We start from the raw sequence: 27,302 nt of genomic DNA, 5'->3' as shown, positions 1-27,302 counted from the left end.
TCAGTTTCTTCGTTTACGAAGGAATGCGACAAGGGATGTATCATTTGAAAAACAGGCTGTTGAGCTCAAATATAGACTACAGGCAAGAGGCTATAATTTGAATTCTCTAGAAAAAAGTCTTTCGGAGATAAGAGAGGAGGACTGTGTACGAAGAAACAAGAGAAATATAAATAAAAAGAAAGATGGTTTCTCAGATTCAATAGTTTTTCAACACAGTATTCCTCACAATTTCATGAAATTTGTAAAATTCTAAAGAGGAACCTTACTCTCCTGGAGGGTGATGAGATACTAAAACCATATCTGAATTGCAAAAAATTTGTTTCTAAGAAAGCGCCCACATTGGGAAATATGCTGGCGCCAAGTATGGTGTCTACTCACTCTGACAGGAAGAAGAAGAATTGGTTGGACCGCAAAGGTACCTTCTGCTGTTTGTCACCAAATTGTGGCACATGTGAAGTTGTCTCTGGTGGTGACAGCTTTAGTAGTTTTATAACTGGTTTGAGTTATAGAATCAATTATCATATTAATTGCTCCTCAACCTTTGTCATTTATTTGTTGCAGTGCAACTTTTGTGGGGTTCAATATGTGGGCCAGACCTCACGTACCCTGAGAAAACGAGTGGGGGAACACAAGAGATATTAAAAATTATGTAAAGACATCTAGTGTTGCAAACCACTTTAATTGGTACCACTTTACTAATGTTCCCAATATTAATGTAAAAGCCATTGATAAAGTGTTCCTGCCACCCAGGGGTGGCAATAAATTCAATATTCTGACAAAGAAAGAATTATTTTGGATTTTTACATTGTGCACTAGGGAACCACAGGGTTTAAACAAGGAATGGGACATTAGTTTATTTACAGATTGAATTAAATTGTAATATAAAAAATACATCTTTATCATGTGTCTCTGTTTAGCCCAACCTAGAATGCTTACATATTCATCATATTCCATCATGTCTTTTGTATATAAATCTTTTTAACTGTTTCTACTGAATACTGGTAAACATATAAATGATATTTAAAGGATATTTAACAGATCTGTAAGATTTAAAATGCTGATTGTTAAACTATAAATTCCAAGTTATCTCTTTTCTAAGTAGAGAGAATGCTAGGGATTTGTTTAGTCCTTGGATACTACTTTTTAATTGCCTTGGCCTCTTTTGCACTTGCCTGATTATTTCCAGACCTGATTCACATATGTGATTGGTTCAGGTTGGAATATAGTCAGGCTGTGCACAACAGGCTAATATCCTATGACTAAGTGCCTGGAGGCACGAAACGCGTAAGGACACGCCCCCCTCTTACCTCCTACCTCTGTGTGTGTGTTTGTATTTGTATTGACTCTGGATTAAATATCCTTTTTATTTGCAATACTTTGGAGTGCTGCCTCTTTGTTTATATTGGTCATCCCGGGGAGGCTTGGTTCCCACTTGTGCCTGCACCTTTCAGTGACTCCAAAAGCTCCGTGTCACAACTTTGACCTCATTTGCGTGTGCATCATACGGCACCGGAAGTCTGAACCCGGCGTCTGCATTACTCACCCGGCAGGTTCGCCTGAAGCTACGCCGCCACCCTCACAAGCCAAGGAAATGTTACCATATTTAGTTAAATAAAGTTTATAAAGAGGAGAAGATGAGTGACAGCCCTTATGATAGAGTCTAATATAGCCTCTCAATTCTCCTAATTCGTCTCATCTTTGTATAGTTTCTGAAATGCTGGCGATAAAATGCCTAATTTGCAAGTAGGCAAAAAAAAAGAATTTTTAGAAATATTATATTCCTGCAAAATATTTTCAAAAGACTTAATATGTTTATTGCTATCTAAAATTTGCTTTAGGAAAACCAAATCTTCCTGTTCCCAAACTTTGAAAATTTGCGAAGTCAAGCCTGGAGCAAAATTAGGGTTACCCCTAATTGTAAGAAAAGAGGAGAATTGGTAGTTAATTCCTAGTGTTGTACATAGCATTTGCCAAGCAGAGATGGTATTGAAAATTATAGTTCTATTTTGGATATTTACTGGTATATGATTTATCTGGCAATGTAAAACTGCATTAAGTGAAAAAGGAGATATTAAGCTCTCTTCGAGATCATAATCTGTTAAATCATTTTCTTTAATAAGCCAATCCACTGCATATCTAGCTAAGGTAATAATGTTATAGGCTTTTATATCCGGGAAAGAAAACCCACCAAACCTTGAAAGTTTATGAATCAAAAAATATGTCTTTTCCCAGACCATATAAAGATGGCACAGGCTCTATAAAAAGATTTAATATCGTTGAACAGCGGAAGGTTCTGCATTACTTGTAACAATTGAGGAAGCAGAATAATTTTTATAAGCATTATTTTTGCTGAAAATGAAATGGGAAATGCTTGCCATCTGTGTAACCTTGCCTGTGCTTTTTGAAAGAAATTTGTAAAGTTAAGTTTATACCAATTTTTTGGATTCTTGTGAAATATAATCCTGAGATATTTTATTGAGTCTACCTCCCTAAAAGGATGTTGAGAATAACTATTGTGTTATTGTGTTTCCTGGATAAAAACTATATCTGGGCTAAAGTTGTTTTAATATCAGTTTTCTTTTTATTGGAGAAGTAATACCTCCTACGTTCCAAGATAGATATTTAATATAATTTCTCCAACATAGGTGTGTCCGGTCCACGGCATCATCCTTACTTGTGGGATATTCTCTTCCCCCAACAGGAAATGGCAAAGAGCCCAGCAAAGCTGGTCATATGATCCCTCCTAGGCTCCGCCTACCCCAGTCATTCTTTTTGCCGTTGCACAGGCAACATCTCCACGGAGATGGCTAAGAGTTTTTTGGTGTTTAAATGTAGTTTTTATTCTTCAATCAAGTGTTTGTTATTTTAAAATAGTGCTGGTATGTACTATTTACTCTGAAACAGAAAAGAGAAGAAGATTTCTGTTTGTGAGAGGAAGATGATTTTAGCAAACGTTACTAAAATCGATTGCTGTTTCCACACAGGACTGTTGAGATGAAGTAACTTCAGTTGGGGGAAGCAGTTGGCAGACTTTTCTGCCTGAGGTATGATGGCCACATTTCTAACACGACTTGGTAATGCTGGAAGGCTGTCATTTTCCCTATGGGGACCGGTAAGCCATTTTCTTAGTTTAAGTAGGAGAATAAAGGCTTTATAAGGGCTTAAAAAACTGGTAGACATTTTTCTGGGCTGAAACGATTACTTGCTAAGCATATTTGATAGATTATAGTGCTTTATAATTATTATAATCTTGGGGATTGTTGTTAAAAAACGGCAGGCACTGTATGGACACCTTTTTCAGATGGGGGCCTTTCTCTAGTCATAGGCAGAGCCTCATTTTCGCGCCACTAATGCGCAGTTGTTTTTGGAAGGCAAGGCATGCAGATGCATGTGTGAGGAGCTAAGATACTCTGAAAAAGCTTACAGAAGGCGTCATTTGGTATCGTATTCCCCTCTGGGCTTGGTTGGGTCTCAGCAAAGCAGATTCCTGGGACTGTATAGGGGTTAAATGTAAAAACGGCTCTGGTTCCGTTATTTTAAGGGTTAAAGCTTTCAAATTTGGTGTGCAATACTTTTAAGGCTTTAAGACACTGTGGTGAAATTTTGGTGAATTTTGAACAATTGCTTCATATTTTTTCGCATATTCAGTAATAAAGTGTGTTCTGTTTAAAATTTAAAGTGACAGTAACGGTTTTATTTTAAAACGTTTTTTGTGCTTTGTTGACAAGTTTAAGCCTGTTTAACATGTCTGAACCATCAGATAAACGATGTTCTATGTGTATGGAAGCCAATGTGTCTCCCCATTTAAATATATGTGATAATTGTGACATGGTGTCCAAACAAAGTAGGGACAATGATGCCACAGATAATAATAGTGCCCAAGATGATTCTTCAGATGAGGGGAGTAAGCATGGTACTGCATCACCCCCTTCTGTGTCTACACCAGTTTTGCCCACACAAGAGGCCCCTAGTACATCTAGTGCGCCAATACTTATTACTATGCAACAATTAACGGCTGTTATGGATAATTCTATTGCAAATATTTTATCTAAAATGCCTACTTATCAAAGAAAGCGCGATTGCTCTGTTTTGAACACTGAAGAGCAAGAGGACGCTGATGATAACGCTTCTGACATACCCTCACACCAATCTGAAGGGGCCAGGAGGGAGGTTTTGTCTGAGGGAGAAATTTCAGATTCAGGGAAAATTTCTCAACAAGCTGAACCTGATGTTGTAACATTTAAATTTAAATTAGAACATCTCCGCGCACTGCTTAAGGAGGTATTATCTACTCTGGATGATTGTGACAATTTGGTCATTCCAGAGAAATTATGTAAGATGGATAAGTTCCTAGAGGTTCCGGTGCCCCCCGATGTTTTTCCTATACCCAAGCGGGTGGCGGATATAGTAAACAAGGAATGGGAAAGGCCCGGCATACCTTTTGTGCCTCCCCCTATATTTAAGAAATTATTTCCTATAGTCGACCCCAGAAAGGACTTATGGCAGACAGCCCCTAAGGTCGAGGGGGCGGTCTCTACCCTAAACAAACGCACTACTATTCCCATAGAAGATAGTTGTGCTTTTAAAGATCCTATGGATAAAAAATTAGAGGGTTTGCTTAAAAAAATGTTTGTTCAGCAAGGTTACCTTCTTCAACCAATTTCATGCATTGTTCCTGTCACTACGGCGGCGTGTTTCTGGTTCGAAGAACTAGAAAAGTCGCTCGATAAAGAATCTTCGTATGAGGAGGTTATGGGCAGAGTTCATGCACTTAAATTGGCTAACTCTTTTATTCTAGATGCCGCTTTGCAATTAGCGAGATTAGCGGCGAAAAATTCGGGGTTTGCTATCGTGGCGCGCAGAGCGCTCTGGCTGAAGTCTTGGTCAGCGGATGTGTCTTCCAAGACAAAATTACTTAACATCCCTTTCAAGGGCAAAACACTGTTTGGGCCTGATTTGAAAGAGATTATTTCAGACATCACCGGAGGAAAGGGCCACGCCCTTCCTCAGGATAGGTCTTTTAAGGCTAGAAATAAGCCTAATTTTCGTCCCTTTCGCAGAAACGGACCAGCCTCTACTTCTACATCTAAGCAAGAGGGTAATACTTCTCAACCCAAACCAGCCTGGAGACCGATGCAAGGCAGGAACAAGGGTAAGCAGGCCAAGAAGCCTGCCACTGCTACCAAAACAGCATGAAGGGATGGCCCCCGATCCGGGACCGGATCTGGTGGGGGGCAGACTTTCTCTCTTTGCTCAGGCCTGGGCAAGAGATGTTCAGGATCCTTGGGCACTAGAAATAGTTTCTCAAGGTTATCTCCTGGAATTCAAGGAACTACCCCCAAGGGGAAGGTTCCACAGATCTCAATTATCTTCAAACCAAATAAAAAGACAGGCATTCTTACATTGTGTAGAAGACCTGTTAAGGATGGGAGTAATTCATCCAGTTCCAATAAGAGAACAAGGGATGGGGTTTTACTCCAACCTGTTCATAGTTCCCAAAAAAGAGGGAACGTTCAGACCAATTCTAGATCTCAAAATCCTAAACAAATTTCTCAGAGTTCCATCGTTCAAAATGGAAACCATTCGAACGATCCTTCCTACCATCCAGGAAGGTCAATTCATGACCACGGTGGATATAAAGGATGCGTACCTCCATATTCCTATCCACAAGGAACATCATCAGTTCCTAAGGTTCGCTTTTCTGGACAAGCATTACCAGTTTGTGGCACTTCCATTCGGGTTAGCCACTGCTCCGAGAATTTTCACAAAGGTACTAGGGTCCCTTCTAGCGGTTCTAAGACCAAGGGGCATTGCAGTAGTACCGTACTTGGACGACATCCTGATTCAAGCGTCGTCTCTGTCAAAAGCAAAGGCTCATACGGACATCGTCCTAGCCTTTCTCAGATCTCACGGATGGAAAGTAAACATAGAAAAAAGTTCTCTTTCACCGTCAACAAGAGTTCCCTTCTTGGGAACAATAATAGACTCCTTAGAAATGAGAATTTTTCTGACAGAGGTCAGAAAATCAAAACTTCTAAGCTCTTGTCAAATTCTTCATTCTGTTCTTCATCCTTCCATAGCACAGTGCATGGAAGTAATAGGATTGATGGTTGCGGCAATGGACATAGTTCCTTTTGCACAAATTCATCTAAGACCATTACAGCTGTGCATGCTCAGACAGTGGAATGGGGATTATACAGACTTGTCTCCGACGATTCAAGTAGATCAAAGGACCAGAGATTCACTCAGTTGGTGGCTAATCCTGGACAATCTGTCACAGGGAATGAGCTTCCGCAGACCAGAGTGGGTCATTGTCACGACCGACGCCAGTCTGGTGGGCTGGGGCGCGGTCTGGGAACCCCTGAAAGCTCAGGGTCTATGGTCTCGGGAAGAATCTCTTCTCCCGATAAACATTCTGGAACTGAGAGCGATATTCAATGCTCTCAAAGCTTGGCCTCATCTAGCAAAGGCCAAATTCATAAGGTTTCAATCAGACAACATGACGACAGTTGCTTATATCAACCATCAGGGGGGAACAAGGAGTTCCCTGGCGATGGAGGAAGTGACCAAGATAATTCAATGGGCGGAGGATCACTCCTGCCACTTGTCTGCAATCCACATCCCAGGAGTGGAAAATTGGGAAGCGGATTTTCTGAGTCGTCAGACATTCCATCCGGGGGAGTGGGAACTCCACCCGGAAATCTTTGCCCAATTAACTCAATTATGGGGCATTCCAGACATGGATCTGATGGCGTCTCGCCAGAACTTCAAGGTTCCTTGTTACGGGTCCAGATCCAGGGATCCCAAGGCGACTCTAGTAGATGCACTAGTAGCACCTTGGACCTTCAACCTAGCTTATGTTTTCCCATCGTTTCCTCTCATTCCCAGGCTGGTAGCCAGGATCAACCAGGAGAGAGCTTCGGTGATCTTGATAGCTCCTGCGTGGCCACGCAGGACTTGGTATGCGGACTTGGTGAATATGTTATCGGCTCCACCATGGAAGCTACCTTTGAGACAGGACCTTCTTGTTCAAGGTCCATTCGAACATCCGAATCTGGTTTCTCTCCAACTGACTGCTTGGAGATTGAACGCTTGATTCTATCAAAGCGTGGGTTTTCAGATTCTGTAATAGATACTCTTATTCAGGCTAGAAAGCCTGTAACTAGAAAGATTTACCATAAGATATGGAAAAAATATATCTATTGGTGTGAATCTAAAGGATTCCCATGGAACAAGATAAACATTCCTAGGATTTTATCCTTTCTACAAGAGGGTTTGGAGAAGGGATTATCTGCAAGTTCTCTGAAGGGACAGATTTCTGCGTTATCTGTTTTACTTCACAAAAGGCTGGCAGCTGTGCCAGACGTTCAGGCGTTTGTTCAGGCTCTGGTTAGAATCAAGCCTGTTTACAGACCTTTGACTCCTCCCTGGAGTCTCAATCTAGTTCTTTCAGTTCTTCAAGGGGTTCCGTTTGAACCCTTACATTCCGTAGATATTAAGTTATTATCTTGGAAAGTTTTGTTTTTGGTTGCAATTTCTTCTGCTAGAAGAGTTTCAGAGTTATCTGCTCTGCAGTGTTCTCCACCCTATCTGGTATTCCATGCAGATAAGGTGGTTTTGCGTACTAAGCCTGGTTTTCTTCCGAAAGTTGTTTCCAACAAGAATATTAACCAGGAGATAGTTGTACCTTCTTTGTGCCCGAATCCAGTTTCAAAGAAGGAACGTTTGTTACACAATTTGGACGTAGTCCGTGCTCTAAAATTCTATTTAGAGGCCACTAAAGATTTCAGACAAACTTCTTCTTTGTTTGTTGTTTATTCTGGTAAAAGGAGAGGTCAAAAAGCAACTTCTACCTCTCTTTCCTTTTGGCTTAAAAGCATTATCCGTTTGGCTTATGAGACTGCCGGACGGCAGCCTCCTGAAAGAATCACAGCTCACTCCACTAGGGCTGTGGCTTCCACATGGGCCTTCAAGAACGAAGCTTCTGTTGACCAGATATGTAAGGCAGCGACTTGGTCTTCACTGCACACTTTTGCCAAATTTTACAAATTCGATACTTTTGCTTCTTCAGAGGCTATTTTTGGGAGAAAGGTTTTGCAAGCCGTGGTGCCTTCCATTTAGGTGACCTGATTTGCTCCCTCCCTTCATCCGTGTCCTAAAGCTTTGGTATTGGTTCCCACAAGTAAGGATGACGCCGTGGACCGGACACACCTATGTTGGAGAAAACAGAATTTATGCACGGCCTGCCCTGGTTTTTTCAATCAGGTCTGATGAATTATTTTCTCTAACTACAGTCACCACGGTATCATGTGGTTTCTCCTATGCATATTTCCTCCTGTACGTCGGTCGAATGACTGGGGTAGGCGGAGCCTAGGAGGGATCATATGACCAGCTTTGCTGGGCTCTTTGCCATTTCCTGTTGGGGAAGATAATATCCCACAAGTAAGGATGACGCCGTGGACCGGACACACCGTTGGAGAAAGTAATTTATAAGGTAAGCATAAATTCTGTTTTTTCATTTTTTAAATATAGATTAAGCTTCCGAAAGGCAAGGTATACAACGGAGAGGAGGTGGAGGGAGAGAGAAAAAAAAAGGGAAACCACAAAAACAACCAAAAACAAAAAATCACAACCAGACAATCCAATTATCATAGAATAGATTTGGTACTTTATAAGCAGGGAAAGACATATTATTGCCTCTAAGTATATTAAACAAGAGAGATATTCCTTTGTCGAAAGTATTCCTTGACCTCATCAACTTTAGCTAGTGTAATAGTAGTATCATCTTCATTTATAATGATTTTAGCAGGGTGCAGGAGCCTCGCTTTTTTACCCATATTGATCAATTTTGTACAGTATGGTGCCATAGCTTTTCTTTTCTGGGAGACCTCAGCAGAGAAATCCTGGAAAAGCAAAACCTTATGTTCACCTATTAGTAAATTCATATTTTTCCTGTATATTCTTAGCATATTGATCTTGTCTTGATAGTTTAAAAATCTGATCAGGATGGGTCTATGGATTTTATAGCCAGAGGGGTGTGTTCTCAATATACCTAATCTATGTGATTGCTTAATTCTGAACACAGCTACATCCCCAGTTATAAAAGGGTGTTCACACTTATGCAACCACATTATTTTAGTTTTTTATTTTTATTTCCCTTTACCTAAAAGATTTGTTTGTTTTTCAATTGAATTGTACAGTTTAAAGGTCACATTAAAGGTGGAAAATGTTCTGAAATGATTTATCTTTGTCTAATTTTTTTACATCACAGAAACCTGACAACATTTTAACAGTGGGGGGTGTAGACTTTTTATATCCACTTGTGTGTGTATATATATATATTATTTATATATATATATTTATATATATATATATATATATATATATATATATATATATATATATATATATATATATATGGATTTAATGTAGATATATGTTAATTTTAGGGATGCACCGAAATTTCGGCCGAAAATTGCATTTTTGGTGTAAAGAATAATACTAGTGATGCACCAAAATATGGGCCGCCGAAAATGTGCAATTCCAATTTGGGCCCAAAAAGGACCAAAATGGCTAAAAATGTACAGCCCTCCACTGTTCTATTGAGTTACATGTCTATCCTTAGCATAAGGTGAGCAGCACAGCACTGGCATGGTACACAGAGCACACACATAAGTACCATGACATGATGATATTTGAAACCAGCAGCGCCCTTTTTTTTTTTTTTAGAAGGAAACCAAAGTTCTGAATACTGTATTCAAAGGAGGATAAGTAACATGTTTATAAACATTTGATATTATCATACACAGCCCTAAGCACACAGTGAATATGTATAAGCCTTATATACAGTGATCATACATCAGCCTCTTGTGCGTAGACATTCTATTCGCCTGCATAATTCCCAAGCTCGCACACAGTTGGTACAAATTAGCACCCACCAGACAGTGTATACAAAAAAGCACAGTAACTTTCTATAACCACCTTGCACGTAAGGTGGTAGCTAAGTCTGGTGGTCCTGGTGATAGGTGACAGGCAGACTCCATTTAGGGCTCCGGACATATAATCTGACGGGTCAGTGTGAGACCCGAACCAGTAACTAGGCAGGGGTTTTATTCAAATCTCTTTGTAGTTCCCAAAAAAGAGGGAATGTTCCGACCTATTTTTTTTAGACCTCAAAAGTCTAAACCAGTTTCTCAGAGTTCCATCCTTCAAGATGGAAACTATTCGGACCATTCTTCCATTGATCCAGGAGGGTCAATTTATGACTACTGTGGATCTAAAGGATGCATATCTTCATGTTTCTATCCACAAAGATCATCACAAGTTCCTGAGGTTTGCCTTTCTAGACTAACATTTTCAGTTTGTGGCACTTCCTTTCGGTCTGGCCACGGCTCCCCGAATTTTCACGACGGTTCTGGGGTCTCTGCTGGCTGTTCTAAGACCGCGGGGCATTGCAGTGGCGCCTTATCTGGACGATATTCTGATCCATGCGTCGTCTTATCATCTGGCGAAATCTCATACCGACATTGTTCTGTCCTTTCTGAGGACTCGCAGGTGGAAAGTGAATCTAGAAAAGAGTTCGCTGGTTCCACAGACAAGAGTTCCTTTCTTGGGAACTGTAATCGACTCTCTATCCATGAAAATCGTTTTGACAGAGGTCAGAAAGTTGAAGATTCTGGATACATGACGAACCCTTCAGTCCAATCCTCGGCCATCAGTGGCTCAGTGCATGGAGGCAATTGGATTGATGGTAGCGGCAATGGACATCATTCCGTTTGCTCGTTTTCATCTCAGACCTCTGCAACTGAGCATGCTCAGACAGTGGAATGGAGATTATACAAATTTGTCTCCTCAAATAAATCTAGACCAGAAGACAAGGGACTCTCTTCTGTGGTGGGTGTCGCTGGATCATCTATCCCAGGGGACATGATTCCGCAGACGCTCATGGGTGATAGTGACAACGGACGCCAGCCTGGTAGGATGGGGAGCAGTCTGGGACTCTCTGAGGGCTCAGGGTGTATGGACTCGAGTGGAGTCTATACTTCCTATTAATATCCTAGAGTTGAGGGCAATATTCAATGCACTTCAGGCTTGGCCTCAATTGACTTCGTCCAAATTCATCAGGTTCCAGTCGGACAACATTACAACTGTAGCTTACATCAATCATCAGGGAGGAACAAGGAGTTCCTTAGCGATGACAGAAGTAGTCAAGATAATTCAGTGGGCGGAGTCCCACTCTTGTTATCTGTCGGCAATCCACATCCCGGGTGTGGAAAACTGGGAAGCGGATTTTCTGAGCAGACATTTCATCCGGAAGATTGGGATCTCCATCCGAAGGTATTTACCAGCCTGATTCTCAGATGGGGCAGGCTGGAGTTGGATCTTATGGCATCCCGTCAGAATGCCAAGCTTTCGAGATACGGGTCCAGGTCCAGGGATCCCCAGCTCGAGCTGATAGATGCCTTGGCAGTACCTTGGTCTTTCAGCATAACTTCTGTGTTACCTACATTTGCTCTCCTTCCCCGGGTGATTGCTCGAGTCAAACAGGAGAGGGCATCAGTGATCCTCATCGCTCCTGCGTGGCCACGCAGGACTTGGTATGCCGATCTGGTGGACATGTCATCTCAGCCACCATGGAGGCTACCATTGCGGAAGACCTTCTCATTCAGGGACCCTTCCATCATCCGAATCTAGTTTCTCTGCAGCTAACTGCCTGGAGATTGAACGCTTGATTTTATCTAAGCGAGGGTTTTCTGATTAGGTCATAGATACCTTGATTCAGGCACGTAAGCTTGTTACTAGAAAGATTTACCATAAGATTTGGCGTAAATATCTTTATTGGTGCGAATCCAAGGGCTACTCATGGAGTAGGGTTAGAATTCCTAGGATTTTTTCTTTTCTCCAAGACGGATTGGAGTAAGGGTTGTCAGCAAGTTCCTTAAAGGGACAGATTTCTGCTTTGTCTATTTTGTTACACAAGCGTCTGGCAGATGTTCCAGATGTCCAATCTTTTTGTCAGGCTCTTACTAGAATCAGGCCTATGTTTAGACTAATTGCTCCACCTTGGAGTTTGAATTTAGTTCTTAAAGTTCTTCAAGGGGTCCTGTTTAAACCTATGCATTCCATAGATATTGTTATTATCTTGGAAAGTTTTATTTTTGGTTGCTATTTCTTCTGCTCGCAGAGTATCTGAGCTTTCGGCATTACATTGCGATTATCCTTATCTTATTTTTCATTCTGATAAGGTGGTGTTACGTACCAAACCTGGTTTTCTTCCTAAGGTTGTTTCAAATAAAAATTTTAATCAGGAAATTGTTGTGCCTTCCTTGTGTCCTAATCCTTATTCTAAGAAGGAGCAGCTGTTACATAATTTGGACGTGGTCCGTGCTTCAAAGTTTTACTTACAGGCAACTAAGGATTTTCGTCAATCGTCTTCCCTGTTTGTTGTGTTTCCTGGGAAGCGTAGGGGTCAGAAAGCTACGGCTACCTCTCTTTCTTTATGGCTGAAGAGTATCATCCATTTTGCATATGAGACTGCTGGTCAGCAGCCTCCTGAAAGAATTACGGCTCATTCCACTGTGGCTTCCTCATGGGCATTCAAAAATGATGCTTCTGTTGAACAGATTTTCAAAGCTGCAACTTGGTTGTCTCTTCACACTTTTTCCAAATTTTATACTTTTGCCTCATCTGAGGCTGTTTTTGGGAGAAAAGTTCTTCAAGCAGTGGTGCCTTCCGTTTAGGTTCCCTGTCTTGTCCCTCCCTTTTTCATCCGTGTAATATAGCTTTGGTATTGTATCCCACAAGTAAGGATGAAATTCGTGGACTCATCGTATCTTGTAAAAGAAAAGGAAATTTATTCTTACCTGATAAATTTGTTTCTTTTACGATACGATGAGTCCACAGCCCACCCTGTTTTTTATAAGACAGGTCTTTAATTTTGTTAAACTTCAGTCACCTCTGCACCTTGGCTTTTCCTTTCTCTTCCTAACTTCGGTCGAATGACTTGAGTGGGAGGGAAGGGAGGAGCTATATATACAGCTCTGCTGTGGTGCTCTTTGCCTCCTCCTGCTGACCAGGAAGCGATATCCCACAAGTAAGGATGAAATCCGTGGACTCATCGTATCGTAAAAGAAACAAATTTATCAGGTAAGAATAAATTTCCTTTTTAAGGTTCTGATGGACAGAACATTTGAAGTTTTCTTCAGGAGAATATTACAGCTGGCAGACTATATGTTTCATCTAGTTGTTACTGTAGCCTGCTTATCTGTAGCTACAGTATTGTGTGACAACATCTCTGAGAATTTTACCCAAGAAGCTTAATGAAAAATCCTTGAGTAATGCACATCATTTCCAGGGGTACTTCATACGTTTTGGTCTCGCCCTCCTCATGGAAGATTTTTCATTTCTCATGTTCCAAAAGGCCAGAACTTTATTTGCATGTGTAACAGAAGTAGAAGCCATGGGGGTGATTACTCTACTCGTTGTTCCAAAGACAGGAATTACATTTCTGAAAGCTCCAACTTTCAAAATAGAGAATTAACGCACTATATTATAGTACTGCAGGAGGGTCAATTTATGTCTACCCTTGACGTGAAAGATACCTATTTTACATATCCCTATTCACAGGGATCATACAAAATTTCTCTGATTTGCCTTTGTAAATAGGGATTCCCAATGTGTGCGCTCCAATTTGGTCTGGGAACAGCACCAAGAATTTTTTCAAAGCTTCTCTGAGTTCTTTTGTTTTAATTGAGAGCTCAGGGCATGGCAGTAGCTTCTTATCTTACTACAGGCTGCTCCTTTTCAGATGACTTAGGAACACAAACACAGTTTAATTCCTTTGTTCCCATGGTTGTAAATTCTACCTTCCAGAAAGCTTTCTACTACCACAAACCAGATTTTCCTTTCTGAGCTTCTTCGTAGATTCTGCGAGCAACTGAGACATTGTTACAGATTCAAATTGCATTTGTTACAGACTCAAATTGCAGAAGCCCTGTGCTATTTGCCAACAGACTTATTTTCTACACTGCTTCAATGCATGGACGTAGTTGTTCTCATGGTAGCGTCTTCAGATGCTGTACCTTTTGCCAGACTCCACTTATATTCTATGTAGCTTCAAATGTTGCAACAGTGAAATAGAGATTACAACAACCTGTCTGAGAAGATCTCTTTATACTTCACAACAAGACATTCTCTAACTTGGTGGCAGACTCACCAGTCATTGATTCAGAGAACCTAATTTCTATGTCCGAATTGGGTAGAAAATACCATGAATGACAGCCTGCTGTGTTGGGGCACAGCCTGGGGTTCCAGTAAAGCACAGAACCTTTGGCCTCCTTGATAGGTGAGGTTACTTATCAACATCTTGGAACTTGCAATCTCCAGGGCTCTCCAACGTTAGCACCTGTTAAGACAGGAGGCTTTTTTGAGGTTTTTCTCAGACAATGTCAGAGCTGTGGCTTACATCAAATCACCAAGGCGGTACTGCAGAACTCAAAACGCCTTAGCAATAGCTAAATGTTGTAGCCCTCATTCTGACTTTTCGCAGAACACCATTATTGCATGATTTCCACATTCCAAGGGTGGTTAATTGTGAAGTGGACTTCCTCATTTGTCGGTACCTTCACACCAGCAAATTATCCTTGAATCATTAGGTTTTCTACCAGATTGTGATTCATTGGGGAAGGTCAGACATAGACTTCATGGCCTCTTGCTTGAATTACAAGCTACCCCAGTATTCTGCAATATCTTGAGATCCACAAGCAACTCTAATAGATATACTAGTAATTCCTTGGTCATTAAATCAGATTGACATATTTCCTCCTGTCAGGATAACAGCCAGGATAAACAGGAAATGGCCTCACTGATTTTAATTGCTCTGCCATGGCCTTGCAAGGCTTGGTACGCAGATCTGGTACAAATGTCCTCCAGCCAGCCTTGGCGTTTTCCTCACAGGAAGGACCTTATTTTTCAAGTTCCCTTCTTCCATCAAGCTCTCAAATGTCTCAATTTGATGGCATGGCGTTTGAACTCCTAATTTTGTCTCAGAGGTTTCACAGATCAAGTTTTAGACACGTTGATTCATGGCAGAAAACCTTTTACAAGATACATTTATCATAAAGTCCAGATAATTTTTGTAGGATGGTCTGGATAAGGATTTATCAACCAGTTCCCTTCAAGGCCAAATTTCTGCCCTTTCAGTCTTGTATAACAAGAAGATTCGGAGACTTTCTGACAGTCAAGCCTTTGTTCAAGCTCTGGTTAGGATAAGAAGACCAGTTATGTATTCATTTGAGGGTTCTTCATTCTCATCCGTTTGAACATACATGGTCTGGACATTCAACCGTTGTCTTGAAAGCTTCTATTTCTCTTGGACACAAGATCATCTGATTTTTCATCAAGATAAGCATTTTTTTTAAGAACCAACTAATCTTTCCTTCTTATGGTCATTTCTTCTGAAAACATTAATCAGGAAATTTTATTACACCTGTCTAGTACCAAAAAACAATAACTTGAATTCATAACTTGAAGTAATAAGGCACTTGACATTTTATATTTAAGCTACTTAAAAATTTAGAAATTCATCTTCCTTTTTTAATGAGAGAGAGAGAGAAAAAAAAGGGGAAAAGGAAGGGGGGAGAATGGGAAAGGTAGAAGGGGGAGGAAAAAAAGAGAACAAGACATACAAGATGTGCCTATTAGAATAGGATAATAACTATATAGAGGCTATGTGTCAGATACCAATATGACTTACAGGTATAGGGGTTACTAATTATTAGTAATAAGACTATTGATAATAGAAGTAAATTAGAAAGTTGTTTAACGTATATGTACCACTTGGTTGTGCTCATTACCTTACATCACCTTTGACCTTTAAATGAGCTTCTCGTATTGGTTTCAAAATTCAATCATAATATATATTGCGCTGCGATAAGGTAAACTAATAGGTGAAAATTGGGTGAAAAATAGTGAAACTATGACTACAAGAGGTTAAAAAACAAAATATTTAATTGTTGCCATACAAAACAATATTGGACTAGATAATATATTCTGATAGGATAATAAGTGGTAAAGAGCTCTATTACCTTGCGTATATTATATATTAAAATTCCTTAATCACAAGTTAAAATTGACAATAAATTCACAATAAATTCATGCTATAGTGTTCAAAGCATATGATAAAAACAGATTAAGTTAAAATAATTAACGTAGGAGGTGGAAATAAATGTTCATCTGATGAATTGCAAGTATCTTTTGATGTGACTTTAAATGTGACTTTTAGTTGGAAATGAAATTACTCACAGTTTGCTTGAAATAATTTTTCCAGGTGTCTGATTGGTTGAAACAGACAAGCCTTTATGTGAATAAAAAAAAAAAATTTTTTTGCTGTAGTTAAAACTTGTAGATCGAAATTGTAGATGAAGATAACAACTACTGGATGGTAAAGATGCTGAAACTGTTTACCTAAACTGGGTTTGCAGGAGTTTCAGTTGTTGATAAAACTTGGTTCTATATGCAACGTAGGAGGTGGAAATAAATGTTCATCTGATGAATTGCAAGTATCTTTTGATGTGACTTTAGATGTGACTTTTAGTTGGAAATGAAATTACTCACAGTTTGCAGGAAATAGTTTTTCCAGGTGTCTGATTGGTTGAAACAGACAAGCCTTTATGTGAATAAAATAATTTTTCCGCTGTAGTTGAAACTTGTAGATCGAAATTGTAGATGAAGATAACAACTACTGGATGGTAAAGATGCTGAAACTGTTTACCTAAACTGGGTTTGCAGGAGTTTCAGTTGTTGATAAAACTTGGTTCTGTATATTTAAACTGTTATCTAAGACTTGGTTTGCAGGAGTTTCAGTTGTTGGTATGACTTAATTATAGAAACTGTTTACCTTGTATTTATTTGCTGGAGTTTCTATTTTTCTGGTTGCGTGATGTGTTTGAATGCCTCTCTTTGTAGGTGTCTGTTTGTAGCTGAAACTATATACCCTCCCAGGGTTTGCTGGAGTTTCAGTGATTGATGGTTGATCTGTAGTGAAACTGTTTACCTAGGAAAGGTTTGCAGGAGTTTCAGACCACCTGTTGGTTATAAAAATCTTTTCTTAAGAGTTGCTGGAGCTGTATACCTTTTTCAAGGTTTGCTGGAGCTTCAGGTCTGGTGAGTGTCCACTTTAAGTCTTGTGGTGCTCGGTGTATAGCAATCACCGGTAACAGATTTTTTCGTGTTCAATCCTGGGTAGTCTCAGATGCAGACTTGAGTTGTTAGAGTGCACACTAGGGGCAAATCTACGCGTTTCGGCTTCAGCCTTTATCAAGGCTTTAACAAGACTTAAAGTGGACACTCACCAGACCTGAAGCTCCAGCAAACCTTGAAAAAGGTATACAGCTCCAGCAACTCTTAAGAAAAGATTTTTATAACCAACAGGTGGTCTGAAACTCCTGCAAACCTTTCCTAGGTAAACAGTTTCACTACAGACCAACCATCAATCACTGAAACTCCAGCAAACCCTGGGAGGGTATATAGTTTCAGCTACAAACAGACACCTACAAAGAGAGGCATTCAAACACATCACGCAACCAGAAAAATAGAAACTCCAGCAAATAAATACAAGGTAAACAGTTTCTATAATTAAGTCATACCAACAACTGAAACTCCTGCAAACCAAGTCTTAGATAACAGTTTAAATATACAGAACCAAGTTTTATCAACAACTGAAACTCCTGCAAACCCAGTTTAGGTAAACAGTTTCAGCATCTTTACCATCCAGTAGTTGTTATCTTCATCTACAATTTCTATCTACAAGTTTCAACTACAGCGGAAAAATTATTTTATTCACATAAAGGCTTGTCTGTTTCAACCAATCAGACACATGGAAAAATTATTTCAAGCAAACTGTGAGTAATTTCATTTCCAACTAAAAGTCACATTTAAAGTCACATCAAAAGATACTTGCAATTCATCAGATGAACATTTATTTCCACCTCCTACGTTGCATATAGAACCAAGTTTTATCAACAACTGAAACTCCTGCAAACCCAGTTTAGGTAAACAGTTTCAGCATTTTTACCATCCAGTAGTTGTTATCTTCATCTACAATTTCGATCTACAAGTTTTAACTACAGCGAAAATTTTTTTTTTTTTTTTTATTCACATAAAGGCTTGTCTGTTTCAACCAATCAGACACCTGGAAAAATTATTTCAAGCAAACTGTGAGTAATTTCATTTCCAACTAAAAGTCACATTTAAAGTCACATCAAAAGATACTTGCAATTCATCAGATGAACATTTATTTCCACCTCCTACGTTAATTATTTTAACTTAATCTGTTTTTATCATATGCTTTGAACACTATAGCATGAATTTATTGTGAATTTATTGTCAATTTTAACTTGTGATTAAGGAATTTTAACCCCTTAAGGACCAGCGACGTACCCTGTATGTCGCTGGCCTTTTTTTGGGACTTGATTGTTTTTTAACGCGGTCTTGCCACCAGCGTTGAGACTGCTCTATTCCACAAAGACTGCTGGAGGGAGGGAATTAATAGCGTGTTCTTGCTACACTTGTGCTATTATGTCCTGAAAAAACCCTTAACGACCAGTGACATACAGGGTACATTGTGGTCATTAAGGGGTTAATATATAATATACGCAAGGTAATAGAGCTCTTTACCACTTATTATCCTATCAGAATATATTATCTAGTCCAATATTGTTTTGTATGGCAACAATTAAATATTTTGTTTTTTAACCTCTTGTAGTCATATTTTCACTATTTTTCACCCAATTTTCACCTATTTGTTTACCTTATCGCAGCACAATATATATTATGATTGAATTTTGAAACCAATACGAGAAGCTCATTTAAAGGTCACGGTAACACATATTATTTATGTATTGAAATACTCACAGCTCCCCTCACTTGTTTTTTACCCCATCGATCCCTCACAGTTGTTTGAAGGAACAGCTGTTTATCAGGGTTGAGCTGTCTCAATCCAATAGGTGCACTCACTCTTAACTGTTTTTCACCCTTACATCACCTTTGACATGTAGCATTTAATGACCTCTGATGTTCTCACCTTGCAACTCTGTTCCAAATTAGGTACAGCCAGAGTTGGATGGTGCTCAGACAAAACGTCAGGACTTTGATGCCACATTGGAGAAGGCAAGATATAGCAGTTTTCTAAGAAAGAAAAATACAGCAGACATTCCACAAATGGAACTACCTATGCAGCAACTTCCTTCAATCAGCGATACTTCTCCGTCAAAGCATCACCAGGATGAAGCATCTATGAAGAGTCTCGAACATAACCAGTCTAGTACAGGGTATATTGGTCCAAACATTATGAACTTTTTTTTTTTTCTCAAGGAAAAACACTTTAACAAATTTTAGTTTATATTAGTGTGAGTAGAGTGCAGTTGTCAGTTACATGTCTGTTATTTCTGATTTAGCATGGCAGATATTAAAGATGTAGAAGATGATCTTAGTATTTACGTGAAAGAAAGTGGAAGATGTTTCTGGTCTGTTTTTTTTCCCCTTCAATCTGTCTTTTCACCATGTGGCAGTAAGTCATTACTAATGGGTTAATGGGAATCTTCCAACTGTTTTCTTCGACAAGATACGACGAGTCCACGGATTTCATCCTTACTTGTGGGATATTATCCTCCTGCTAACAGGAAGTGGCAAAGAGCACCACAGCAGAGCTGTATATATAGCTCCTCCCTTCCTTCCACCCCCAGTCATTCTCTTTGCCTGTGTTTGTACTAAGAAGAGGTAAAGTGAGGTGTTAGTGTTAGTTTCTTCAATCAAGAAGTTTTTTTTTTTAAATGGTACCGGTGAGTACTGTTTCCCTCAGGGGGATATGGAAGAAGATTTCTGCCCTGAGGTTTATGATCTTAGCAGCTTTAACTAAGATCCACGTTGGTTCCCACAGATCTGAAGGTAATACAGGAGACATCTTCAGTGTGGAGACCAGTTTATGTTACAAGCAGCATTGAGGTATGTGCAGACCTTTATTCTGAGGAGACTTGGTATATCAGAACTGGCTGACATTTATTTCCCTGTTAGGGAAGGGGTAAGCAGTAGACCTGTTATCAATGGGGGAGTGTTACTGAAACCTATGCCTTATTTTATTTTATTCAGTTGACATTTTTGGGCCAAAAAAAGATTATAATGACAGAGTGCTGAGTGCTCATTATAAAAGACACTGGGAGATATGTTTTGTGGTTTTGGTGTTTGGATAAACATTTTGACCGTAGTGTATACTAGGGGTAAAAGATTCCACATGGCTTGTGTTGGTAACCACTCCTCCATGCGGTTGTTTAGGCCTACTCAGTCATCGGTCCTGATGGGCGGGGCTTATTTTCGCACGCTCAGACGCGCTCTGTATTCTGGCTGGGAAGCAGCAGGCATTAGCTCCGGTGGAGTCTAAGCAGAGTTTTTCCTCTCCGGATTGTTGTCGAGTCATCTCAAAGTACCCTGGGGGCAGGTAGGCGCCACCAGAGGGTATTTTTGCTGACTTTAATGTAAATGTGGCTATAAATACATTTTAGAAGTTAATCCCCCCCTTACTACTTGGGGTGCAATAATTTTTGGAACCTTTATTTAGGATTAAGTTAATTTTGAAAGTAAATTAACAGTTTAAAGCAGTTTTGAAAAACTTGTTTGCTTTTTTATCTTTTAAAGGCGCAGTACACGTTTTCAAAAAATTATTTAAAGCATTTAATAAAGTGTTTAAACGACTATTGGTGGTTTTTATTAGTCTGTTCAACATGTCTGACATTGAGGAATCTCATTGTTCTATGTGTTTAGGTGCCATTGTGGAACCCCCTCTTACATTGTGTACCTCTTGTACTGAAAAGGCCTTACATTGTAAAGAACATATTCTAAATAAAGATAGTGTGTCTAAGGATGATTCTCAGTCTGAAGAGAAAAAGGATATGCCATCCAATTCTCCCCAAGTGTCACAACCTTTAACGCCGACACAAGCGACGCCAAGTACTTCTAGTGCGTCTAATTCTTACTCTGCAGGAGATGGCTGCAGTTATGTCAACTACCCTTACTGAGGTATTATCTAAATTACCAGTGTTACAGGATAAACGCAGTAGGTCAGGTATTAATATGAATACTGAATCCTCTGATGCTTTATTCTATTTCCGATGTACCCTCACAGTGCTCTGAGTTGGGGGTCAGGGAATTGCTGTCTGAGGGAGAACTTTCAGATTCAGGAAATGTGTTATCTCAGACAGATTCGGACGCAATGTCCTTTAAATTTAAGCTTGAACACCTCCGTCTGTTACTTTGTGAGGTTTTAGCGACTCTGGATGATTGTGATACTATTGTGATACTACCAGAGAAATTGTGTAAGATGGACAAATATCTAGAGGTGCCTACTTCCACTGATGTTTTTCCAGTTCCTAAAAGAATTTCGAAAATTGTTAAAAAGGAATGGGATAGACCAGGTATACCGTTCTCTCCCCCTCCTAATTTTAAGAAAATGTTTCCTATATCAGACACCATTTGGGACTCTTGGCAAACGGTCCCTAAGGTGGAAGGAGTTATTTCTACCCTGGCTAAGCGTACAACTATACCTATTGAGGACAGTTGTGCTTTCAAAGACCCTATGGATAAAATGTTAGAGGGTCTTCTAAAGAAATTATTTATTCATCAGGGTTTCCTTTTATGACCTACGGCTTGCATTGTTCCAGTAACTACCGCAGCAGCTTTCTTTTACAAATATATGACGAGTCCACAGATTTCATCCTTGTGGGATATTAACCTCCTGCTAACAGGAAGTGGCAAAGAGCACCACAGCAGAGCTGTATATATAGCCCCTCCCTTCCCCTCCACCCTCAGTCATTCTCTTTGCCTGTGTTATACTAGTAAGAGGTAAAGTGAGGTGCTAGTTTTATTTTCTTCAATCAAGAAGTTTTTTATTTTAAATGGTACCGGTGAGTACTATTTTCATCAAGGGGTTATGGAAGAAGATTTCTGCCCTGAGGTTGATGATCTTAGCAGTTGTAACTAAGATCCATGCTGGTTCCCACAAGACTTCTGAAGGTAATACATGAGACATCTTCAGTGTGGAGACTGGTTTCATGCTACAAGCAGCATTAAGGTATCTGCAGCCTTTTATTTCTGAAGAGACTTGATATATCAGAACTGGCTGGCATTTATTTCCCTATATGGGAATGGGGTAAGCAGTAGACCTGTTTCACAGAAGTGTGTTACTGGAGTCCCTTGTTATTATTTATTATTTCTGACTTAAGGGCATGATATGACACTCTGGGAGAGGCATAACGACTTTTAATCATTAAGTTGTTAAACGATTAAGTTATTTTTTATATGGCCAGCATGACTTGCTGGGATGTGTTTGGGGTGTGTTTTGTGTTCCACTTAGCTGTATGATAAACCGCTTCCCATGCGGTTGTTTAGGCCTACTCCAACTTCGGCCATAAGGGGCGGGACTTGTCTTCACGCGCTTCGATGCACACTTCCTTCTGACAGAGGAGCAGCATGCAGTAACTCTGGTTGCTCCTGGACAGTAGTCTTTGGCTTGTAGTGTTGGCTATTCATTCCGAAGTACCCTGGGGGCAGGTAGGCGCCACAACGGTGCTGTGGCGAGGTGCAGAGGGTGTTTTCGTGTAAACTGATATATTTTTCACTTTAGAGCCTTATTTTTAACCTTTCTTATAGGCTGCAATAATTTTTGGGTATACCAATTAGTTTTAGTGAATTTTGGTAACAATTTAACGTTATTTAAGCAGTTTTGGAAAAATTGTTTACTTTTTCTTTCTTAAAGGCACAGTACACGTTTTTTAAAGTTTTTTATTTAAAATAATAAATAAAGTGTTTAAACGACTTTTTTGGCTTTTATTAGTCTGTTTAACATGTCTGACATTGAGGATTCTCATTGTTCTATGTGTTTAGAAGCTATTGTGGAACCCCCTCTTACATTGTGTACCTCTTGTACTGAAAGGGCCTTACATTGTAGAGACCATATTTTAGGTCAAGATAGTGTGCCTAAGGATGATTCTCAATCTGAAGAGAATCAGGTTATGCCATCCAATTCTCCCCAAGTGTCACAACCTTTAACACCCACACAAGCGACGCCAAGTACCTCTAGTGCGTCTAATTCCTTTACTCTGCAGGAGATGGCTGCAGTTATGTCAACTACCCTTACAGAGGTATTATCTAAATTACCAGTGTTGCAGGGTAAACGCAGTAAGTCAGCTATTAATGTAAATACTGAATCCTCTGATACTTTATTAGCTATTTCTGATGTACCCTCACAGTGTTCTGAGTTGGGGGTCAGGAAATTGGTCTGAGGGAGAAATTTCAGACTCAGGGAATGTGTTACCTCAGACAGATTCGGACGTTATATCCTTTAAATTTAATCTTGAACACCTCCGTCTGTTGCTTCGGGAGGTCTTAGCGACTCTGGATGACTGTGATCCTATTATGATACCACCAGAGAAATTGTGTAAGATGGACAAATATTTAGAAGTGCCTACTTATACTGATGTTTTTCCGGTTCCTAAAAGAATTTCGGAAATTATTAAGAAGGAATGGGATAGACCAGGTATACCATTTTCTCTCCCTCCTACTTTTAAGAAAATGTTTCCCATATCAGACACCATCCGGGACTTGTGGCAAATGATCCCTAAGATGGAGGGAGCTATATCTACCCTGGCTAAGCGTACAACTATACCCATTTAGGACAGTTGTGCTTTCAAAGACCCTATGGATAAAAAATTAGAGGGTCTCCTAAAGAAATTGTTTATTAATCAGGGTTTTCTTTTGCAACCTACTGCTTGCATTGTTCCAGTAACTACTGCAGCAGCGTTTTGGTTTGTAGCTCTGGAACAGTCACTGAAGGTTGAGACTCCGTTAGATGACATTTTGGATAGAATTAAGGCTCTCAAGTTAGCTAATTCTTTTATTACTGATGCCACTTTTCAAATTGCTAAATTAGCGGCGAAAAATTCAGGATTTGCTATTTCAGCATTTTAGCGTATAGAGCGTTGTGGCTCAAATCTTGGTCTGCTGATGTGTCATCAAAACATAAGCTTTTAGCTATTCCCTTTAATGGTAAGACCCTTTTCGAGCCAGAATTGAAGGAAATCATTTCTGACATTACAGGAGGTAAAGGCCATTCCCTACCTCAGGATAAGAGAATAATTTTCGTTCCTTTCAGAATTTTAAGGGAGGACTTTCTACTTCCTCTTCCTCCACAAAGCAGGAAGAGAATTTTACCCAATCTAAGTCAGTCTGGAAACCGAACCAAAATTGGAATAAAGGTAAACAATCTAAGAAGCCCGCTGCTGCTACTAAGACAGCATGAAGGGGTGGCCCCTGATCCGGGACTGGATCTAGTAGGGGGCAGACTTTCTCTCTTTGCCAAGAGATGTTCAGGACCCCATGGCACTTGAAATGGTGACCCACGGTTATCAGTTAGATTTCAAGGATTTTCTCCCAAGAGGGAGGTTTCATCTTTCAAGATTATCTGCAGACCAGATAAAAAGAGAGGCGTTCTTATGCTGTGTAAGAGACCTTGTTACCATGGGAGTAATTTGTCCAGTTCCAAAATCAGAACAAGAACAGGGGTTTTACTCAAATCTATTTGTGGTTTCCAAAAAAGAGGGTACTTTCAGAACAATCTTAGACCTCAAGTGTCTAAACAAATTTCTCAGAGACCCATCGTTCAAGATGGAGACTATACGAACAATTTTACCAATGATCCAGGAAGGTCAACATATGACTACCGTGGACTTGAAGGATGCTTACCTTCATATTCCTATCTACAAGGATCATTATCAGTTTCTAAGGTTTGCCTTCCTGGACAAACATTATCAATTTGTGGCTCTTCCCTTCAGGTTGGCCACAGCACCCAGAATCTTCACAAAGGTTCTACGGTCTCTTTTGGTGGTTTTCAGACCGCGAGGCATAGCAGTGGCGTCTTATCTGGACAATATTCTAATTCAGGCGTCAACTTATCAACCGACAAAATCTCACACGGACATAGTGTTGTCTTTCCTGAGAACTCACGGTTGGAAGGTGAACATAGAGAAGAGTTCACTTGTTCCACAGACAAGGGTTCCTTTCTTGGGAACTCTGATAGACTCGGTAGCCATGAAAATATTTCTGACAGAGGTCAGAAAATCAAAGATTCTAAATACTTCCCGAGCACTTCAGTCCATTCTTCGGCCATCAGTGGCTCAGTGTATGGAGGTAATTGGATTAATGGTAGCGGCAATGGACATAGTTCCGTTTGCTCGCTTTCATCTCAGACCACTGCAACTGTGCATGCTCGGACAGTGGAATGGGGATTATGCGGATTTATCTCCTCAGATAAATCTGGATCAAGAGACCAGAAACTCTCTTCTTTGGTGGTTGTCACCGGATCATCTTTCCCAGGGGGCTTGTTTCCGCAGACCCTCGTGGGTGATAGTGACAACAGATGCCAGCCTTCTGGGCTGGGGTGCAGTTTGGAACTCCCTGAAGGCTCAGGGTGTTTGGACTCAGGTGGAGTCTCTGCTTCCAATCAATATTCTGGAACTGAGAGCAATATTCAATGCGCTTCAGGCGTGGCCTCAGTTGGCTTCGGCCAAATTCATCAGATTCCAGTCGGACAACATCACGACTGTGGCATATATCAATCATCAGGGGGGAACAAGGAGTTCCTTAGCGATGATAGAAGTATCCAAGATAATCCATTGGGCGGAGGCCCATTCTTGTTATCTGTCAGTGATCTGCATCCCAGGAGTAGAGAAGTGGGAAGCGGATTTTCTAAGTCGACAGACTTTTCATCCGGGGGAGTGGGAACCTCACCCGGAGGTATTTGCCTCATTGATTCTCAGATGGGGCAGACCGGAATTGGATCTGATGGCATCTCGACAGAATGCCAAGCTTCCAAGATACAGATCCCGGTCAAGGGATCCTTAGGCCAAATTGATAGATGCCTTGGCAGTGCCTTGGTTGTTTCCACCGATTGCTCGAATCAAACAGGAGAGAGTTTCAGTGATCCTGATAGCGTCTGCGTGGCCACGCAGGACTTGGTTTGTGGATCTAGTGGACATGTCCTCTCTGCCACCGTGGAAACTTCCATTGAGACAGGACCTTCTCATTCAAGGTCCTTTTCAACATCCAAATCTAATTTCTCTGCAGCTGACTGCGTGGAGATTGAACGTTTGATTTTGTCGAAGCTGTCTGATTCAGTCATCAATATTTTGATACAGGCTAGAAAGCCTGTCACTAGAAAAATCTATCATAAGATATGGCGTAAATATCTTTTGTCATCTCTGTTTCACAAACGTTTGGCAAATGTGCCAGATGTTCAGTCTTTTTGTCAGGCTCTATCTAGAATTAAGCCTGTATTTAGACCCATTACTCCTCCCTGGCGTTTGAATTTAGTTCTTCGAGTTCTTCAAGGGGTTCCGTTTGAACCCATGCATTCCATAGATAACAAATTGTTATCTTGGAAAGTTTTGTTTTTAGTAGCTATTTCTTCTGCTCAAAGAGTTTCTGAACTTTCAGCGCTACAGTGTGATTCTCCTTATCTCATTTTTCATTCTGAGAAGGTGGTGTTACGTACCAAACCTGGATTCCTTCCAATGGTTGTTTCAAATAAGAATATAAATCTGTTGTTCCTTCCTTGTGTCCTAACCCTTCTTCTAAGAAGGAGCGTATCTTGCATAATTTGGATGTGGGCCGTGCCTTAAAGTTTTACTTACAGGCAACTAAGGATTTCCGTCAATCATTTTCGTTATTCATTGTTTAATCTGGAAAGCGTAGGGGTCAGAAAGCTACAGCTACCTCTCTTTCTTTTTGGCTGAGAAGTATCATCCGCCTGGCATATGAGACTGCTGGACTGCAGCCTCCTGAAAGAATTACGGCTCATTCTACTAGAGCTGTGGCTTCCACATGGGCTTTTAAAAACGATGCGTCTGTTGAACAGATTTGTAAGGCTGCAACTTGGTCGTCCCTTCACACTTTTTAGGTTCCTGTCTTGTCCCTCCCTTTCATCCATGTCCTTTTGCTTTGGTATTGGTTTCCCACAAGTAAGGATGAAATCCGTGGACTCGTCATATCTTTGTAAAAGAAAAGTAAATTTATGCTTACCTGATAAATTAATTTCTTTTACGATATGACGAGTCCACGGCCCACCCTGTTCTTTTTAAGAAAGTTTTTCTTTATATTTTTTGTAAACTTCAGTCACCTCTGCACCTTTTAGCCTTTCCTTTTCTCTTCATATACCTTCGGCCGAATGACTGAGGGTGGAGGGGAAGGGAGGGGCTATA

At 40.2% G+C, this 27,302-nt stretch overlaps 1 protein-coding gene across 2 annotated transcripts in view; it reads left to right on the top strand.

Annotated features, from left to right (window-relative positions):
• RAD52 (RAD52 homolog, DNA repair protein) overlaps positions 1–27,302 on the top strand; it is a 362,327-nt gene that overhangs the window by 144,716 nt on the left and 190,309 nt on the right. For both annotated transcript variants that reach the window (XM_053718842.1, XM_053718841.1), the window contains exon 8: positions 19,105–19,328. In XM_053718842.1, the coding sequence (XP_053574817.1) occupies positions 19,105–19,328 (224 nt within the window). The remainder of the gene's footprint in view (positions 1–19,104; positions 19,329–27,302) is intronic.

The sequence above is a fragment of the Bombina bombina genome, chromosome 6, assembly GCF_027579735.1.
Source record: "Bombina bombina isolate aBomBom1 chromosome 6, aBomBom1.pri, whole genome shotgun sequence".
Lineage (NCBI taxonomy): Eukaryota > Metazoa > Chordata > Amphibia > Anura > Bombinatoridae > Bombina > Bombina bombina.
This window is presented reverse-complemented; position numbering and strand designations above follow the sequence as displayed.